The sequence below is a fragment of the Triticum aestivum genome, chromosome 3B (genome assembly GCF_018294505.1).
Source record: "Triticum aestivum cultivar Chinese Spring chromosome 3B, IWGSC CS RefSeq v2.1, whole genome shotgun sequence".
NCBI classification, from domain to species: domain Eukaryota; kingdom Viridiplantae; phylum Streptophyta; class Magnoliopsida; order Poales; family Poaceae; genus Triticum; species Triticum aestivum.
In genome coordinates, this window is record NC_057801.1 from 711963050 (window position 1) to 711968846 (window position 5797).

The window sequence follows — 5797 nt, forward strand, 5'->3', positions numbered from 1 at the left end:
TGTGAGGTCAAAAGTGTAATATTATAATGATCCTTTGCATGGAAGTCACCTTCTTCAACAAGGAGATAAATCCAATTTATAATAGTTGTTTATGCTATGAATGAACCAAAAACTTCTTTCTCTCTCCACATCATCGATGTTTACCCGCAAGGTTTCAAGTCGCTAGTCAGATCGAGATGAGAAAGTTCTCAAATGCCCTCTATGAAGGCACAAATTGTAAGGGGTGGAGGGGGGGGGGTCTCTACTTTGTTGTCCGAAGGAGTAGACGATAACACAAACCGAGCACAAGGGTTAAAATTAATGGATTGTTTTCTGGAAGTTATAGTCATTTCATATAATTTAATAATTATTTAAAAATGCATATGGTTAAACTTCACATAGATTTTTTGATATAAAACAAGCAATATACATACCAATATGGAGGTTACAAATGAGTCACAAATCATAGTCAATACATGTACCTTTTTATGGATACATATGCATCTACATAAAAATGGTTTTGGAGAACTTTATTTGGATATTGGACTCAGAATTGTATTGGACCTGACCTTCGTGATTAATATTTCTTATTCCATGTATTTCTTGAACCAGCCGAGCATTAGGGCAAGAGCTTGTTCAGCTGTTCTAACTGCAAATGGGTCGGTGCTATTGTATCCACAAGCAAAGCCATGTGCAACTCCTGGAAAGATCTTGCCGAAGTAAGGTACCTACAATAAGCAAGCATATGAGGCTAGCTAGCTTGTGGGTAAAAGGCTTCCGGTAAGCTCTATGAATACACCATTGTGGTGAGTCTTGCGTAAAAAGGGTACATAGTTGGTTAAGTCAAACACCGTTTTTGTAGTTCTACATTTGTCTCATCTACTTGTCCAAGAATTTGTGCCACGTTAAACTTTGTACAATGATTATATATCAGTTTTTGTTACTAAAAGTATATGTTAGCACCTCTGTATGTAAATTAAAGTTTATATTAAGTATCATCATTAGCACTCACAAAAATAAAAAAATGTGAAATGATAGGAAATAGAGTGAGTAATTGCATGCACTGAGATTTATCCTCCAACTATGTCGTGAAGTATGAGCTCTTATTCGATAAATGCAGTTGCATTTCTTGCGCGATCATGCTAACATGTGAAATGTGTGCCAATTGTACTCACTATGATGTTCTAAATCAAACATTATACTTTAGCAAATTACATTTAAAATTTGGAATGGCAGTGCCATTAGAGCTATATAAAAGAATTCGGTATCAAGTGTCAACGTATCTGATACTAACTCACCTTATCACTTCTTTTACGAAGGGCATGCAAAAACTGATATATGAACTTCTGTGGTGTAGTTGTGTCATTTTGAGCTCCAAGGATCTCAATGGGGCACTTGACCTCTGAGTTCCACACGTAAATTTAAAATAAGAAGAGGGATTCACACCGAAACCAGCCACCATAGTAGTAGAAACAAATGGTCACCTCTCATATCATCAACAACGATGGATGAAGGATGGGAGATGACAATTGCCTTCACCTCGTCCATTTTTGCTATCTCCACTGCAAACTTTCCTATTAGCTCATTGGGACAATAAAAATAACCATGTTATGTTTATAGTTGTATAACAGAAGAATTTATATTGATTGTATTGCCACTGTTGCAATAATGTGTACTGATTTAACTAACCACCCCAACAGTATCCCCCAACTCCAATAATAGATTTTCGCTCTTTTTTCAAGGTCGCAAAAATTGGTTTGGCATCTCGAGCGGCTTTTACCTGTAAGATAAACCGAGTAAATAATATATCAATTTACGAAGTATTCTCTATAACACAGTAGATCATTTTTTTGAATAGTCCACAATGAAACTTCAACATAAATATACCTAAAATCTTTTGGACCATACCACTTTGACAATAGTATGTTTCGAGGTATTTTAGAGAAAAAATCAAGGAAAGTTGAAAACTATAAAAATCAGAGCAAAGTTATTGTTGAAATGTATTACCGGAGAGTGATCATCTATCCACTGTGTGATGTTTACACTTGGGTCACCCGTGTAAGGTTTCCCATTGAAGAAATCAGGCACCACAACGTAGTATCCAGCTTCAGCAACTTTGTCGGCTGCCTGCCTTCCTTGTCATGTAGAAACATTATGCACAACCATGCATGATTATAATTCAGACACGATGATACAGGGTTAAAGAAGTTAATGTTCACCCATGACACTCAATGTTTTCTTATGTCACTTTGTTTTTCCACATAGTATATAAATGACAGAGGTACTATCTTGCTTTGCTTTTTATGACTCTCTCTCTCTCTCTCTCTCTCTCTCTCTCTCTCTCTCTCTCTATACATAAATATATGTCTTTTTAGAGATTTCAATATAGACTACATACGGATGTATATAAACAAATTTTACAGTGTGGATTCATTCATTTTGCTTTATACGTATGTAGTTTATATTGAAATCTCTAAAAGGACTTATATTTAGAAACAGATGGAGTAGAAAGAAAAAGTTGTTGTTTAGTCTCATCACTGTTTGTAAAAAAATCTGTGCAACTAATTTCACAGTAGAACATATTTTCTCACATTTGAGCATGCGGCTCCCAGGAACGTGCCCATAGGCAACACAAAAGAACATATATGCTGGATGAAACACATATGACTAAAACCACCCATTACATCACGCCATGCATCTGGGAAACAAGAATAGTTATAATTATAGCTATTGGTCAATATAAGATTAAATATCTTAAGACTGGCCACAGTGGGAACTTCAAAAGTAACATCGGGTTCAACTCAACAAAATTGCATATGTGGCAATGAGTTAATATGGAGAGAGAGGTAAATTGAGTAACTTATCTAGTTACCGTAACATCACATAACCTAAGACAATATGAGTCTTTTTTTTGAAAAGGAGGATGACCCCCAACCTCTTCATCAGTTGATGCATGTAACCATAGACAATATGAGTCTATAGCCTAATAAATGAAACTTTGCATGACACCACACATATGAAGATAGTAACATAGCCTAGGGTAGCGTATACGTTACTAGTGTAAGTTACTCTCCACTATGGCTTGTCTAAACGGGAGCTTGCAATATACGAGAAAATATGTGATATACTCTTAAATGCACTTATAGTATGGAGCGGGAGGGAGTAAATTAGTAGTGGTTCTAAAGTCTCTCTCTTAAAGATAACTACAGATGTTTGACAAGAATTTGCTATGTTTCTTTTTATTTTTCCATTAATTAAAAATGAGAGAAATATGCATGGCGTGATGTTAGTGGGTCTGCTTTTTGAAAAAAAAAATGGCAACTGCTTTTTGGAGTTGTTAGTGAGTCGCTTTCACTTCAAGAGTAATTTATGACCTTGTACTTACCTGGTGTAGAGATCGAAGGTGATGAACCTTCTTCCGAAAGAATATATCGTTTTTTGAAGAAAAAAATACGTAGATCAAATGACAGCGAGTGCAACGGGAGAAGATGGTCGAACCTCAGCAATGGCGCTTCGAATCCTGAAGAAATCAAAATGCAACAGCCATATTCATAGGCAAGTAAGTATATGCCGTTTTCATCGCAGACAAAGAAGGGTATAAGCTGTTTCGTTTTCCACATACATACATACTACTCCCTCTGTAAACTAATATAAAAGTGTTTAGATCACTAAAATAGTGTTCTAAACGCTCTTATATTAGTTTACAGAGGGAGTACTGTCGAAGCACATCTCCCATATACAGTTTAATCAAATCAAATCAACTAACCGAAGATGTCGGAGGCCAGGACGATGGCCCGGTCGGAGTGGACAGGGCCGGTGACGTAGGCCCTGAAGCCGGACAGGTCATCGACGACCTTTCCCGCCTGGGCTCCGGCGGCGGTCAGGTCCGGCGGGTTGTCCAGGCACTGCAAGTGCAGAGGAGCGGAGGTGGCTCCGCCGGCGAGCGCGGCGAGGCAGATGAGGGAAGTGTACAACAACTCCAGAGCCATGGCACTCTGGTACGCTCTGTTCTCCTTGCTTCAGTGCGTTTCGCCGTGCGCTTATATAGACTGTACTGGGGTGGGGTTTTGCTGCTTAATTTGCAGCGGTAGGTGGCATGGACAAAAGGCTCCCTCCACCTTGCCGTTTTGCTTGTTATTTTTTTCCTTATCTTTTGATGCGTGTTGTTCTCTGTCGAGGCACATCATCTTCTTCTATTTAACCCATGCGGCTGCTAAATGATTACGGAGGATAAACAAGGGTTGCCATCGTTCGTTTTCTTAATCATCATTGTTCTTGCCTTTAATTGACCTGACCCAGGGCTGCTAAACGAATACGATGCTGGGTAACGTCACGTGTGTGCCGTCCCTTTGTAAGAAAATGGATATGACCGTGGTCGACAAAGTAACAAACAGTTCGAGAGAACTGCCGGCATTGACAAAATAATGCTTCAACCAAAATATTCCCTCCGTTTCATAATACGTGTCGTGACTTTAATTTGAATTAGCTTTTACATATTGAGAGAGCAAAGAGAGCTAACGATGAGGCAATAGTTCTGCCAAAAAATAAGCTCTCCTCTCCCTGGGTCGTCCCCGCACAGCGACCGGGGGGGGGGGGGGGGGGGGGGGACCCTAGCGCCGCCAAGCCCTCGGCTCCCTCTCCCACCTCTCCTGCCCGCCGCCAGGCAAAGTCGGTGGCGGCGGGATCTCTCCTCCCCGCAGCGGCCGGACCTGGCGCGGGTGGCGTTCGGCGGCGGTTGGCGGCGGGGCGCACCGGCGAGGACTCGGGGGGCGACGGCAGGACCTGCATCCCCTGGTGGTCGCGTGGGGGGGTGGGGGTGTTCGGGGCGCTCCTATGGTGGTCGGTGGTCGATCTGTTTCAGATCTGACCGCCGGTGCCTCGGGCTGCGTGGTTATCTCGGGGCGGTGGCCTCGATCGGTGGCGTGCGGTGCGGCCTGCCTGGCGGGCGGCACCTTTGGGTGCAGATGGGGGGCCTTCCACGGCTGAGTGGGCGACGTGGAGGCGGCGGTGCTACGGCGGCTCCTCGATGGCCGACCGGAGTTCCATGGGAGGCGTCATCTCCGACTCGATATACTCCGGTTCGTGCTGACTACAGTAGCGACTACGGTCGACGCCAATACTGCCTGGACGGATCTGGCGGGTGGGCATGGATCCGGGGGAAACTCCAGGCCGGCATGGCGGCCGCACCATAGTCGACGCCCTCGGCGCCGATTCCCTTCCTGGAGGCTTCGGTGTGGATCATACACCCCTCACCTCTGCCATGAGCGCAGGCGAAAACCTTTGTTCCTCTGTTTGGGAGACGATGGCACTTTGGTGTCGTGTTCCTTCCCGAAGGCGTCGGCTGGGGACTGCTCAGGGTGGTGGAGTTGCCGGTAGTTTAGAGTCGACACGATATGACATGTAGGTGGAGCGGTGTGGCATCGAACGTATCGTCGACGGTGGGTCTAGGCGGCATGGCGTAGTGGAGACTCGGTGTCTGATGCGCGGAGATGGACTCACGCAGGAAGAGGAAGCTGTCTGGCGTCATGGTGGCGTTGATAGCAGAGAGGTATGGTAAGCTCGATGCATCAGTTCTGCTCTGAGGATGGACCGATGGAAGATGGAGGTGACGATCCTTGCAGCGTGTGGTGCTTACCGGTAGTGCATCAGGCCGGTGTGGGACCCAATGCAAGTAGTGGCTTGGATGGGACACCCGGCTTTAGATGTTAGGTTTTGGTGCAATGTCTGTTTGGTATTAGACCCGGACATTCGGCACACCTTCATCAAGGAGATAGGAGTAGCAACGGCGTTGCTAAGATGGTGGCTTCAGGCTTATTGA

At 43.9% G+C, this 5797-nt stretch overlaps 1 protein-coding gene across 2 annotated transcripts; it reads right to left on the reverse strand.

Annotated features, from left to right (window-relative positions):
- Positions 1 to 363: 363 nt before the first annotated feature.
- LOC123066159 (endo-1,3;1,4-beta-D-glucanase) lies at positions 364 to 3982 on the reverse strand. Of its 2 annotated transcripts, none has more exons than XM_044489304.1 (7): positions 3746 to 3982; positions 3478 to 3499; positions 1987 to 2110; positions 1669 to 1759; positions 1464 to 1553; positions 1278 to 1381; positions 364 to 707 (listed from the first exon to the last, which is right to left on the reverse strand). In XM_044489304.1, the coding sequence occupies exons 1-7, from the start codon at positions 3966 to 3968 to the stop codon at positions 567 to 569; spliced, it is 795 nt and encodes a 264-aa protein (XP_044345239.1). In that variant the 5' UTR covers positions 3969 to 3982; the 3' UTR covers positions 364 to 566. The 2 variants fall into 2 exon arrangements, with proteins under 2 accessions (XP_044345239.1, XP_044345238.1); XM_044489303.1 differs by having other exon boundaries at positions 1987 to 2114; positions 3365 to 3499.
- Between the last annotated feature and the right edge of the window lie 1815 nt (positions 3983 to 5797).

Excerpts from the sequence above, each read along its gene's own strand:
- LOC123066159 (XM_044489303.1), bottom strand. The coding sequence starts at position 3,968 with ATGGCTCTGGAGTTGTTGTACACTTCCCTCATCTGCCTCGCCGCGCTC. Across the intron at positions 1,760-1,986 it reads GGATAGATGATCACTCTCCG|GTAAAAGCCGCTCGAGATGC; the intron begins GTAATACATTTC and ends TTTATCTTACAG. Across the intron at positions 1,382-1,463 it reads CGTTGTTGATGATATGAGAG|AGGTCAAGTGCCCCATTGAG; the intron begins GTGACCATTTGT and ends TGTGGAACTCAG.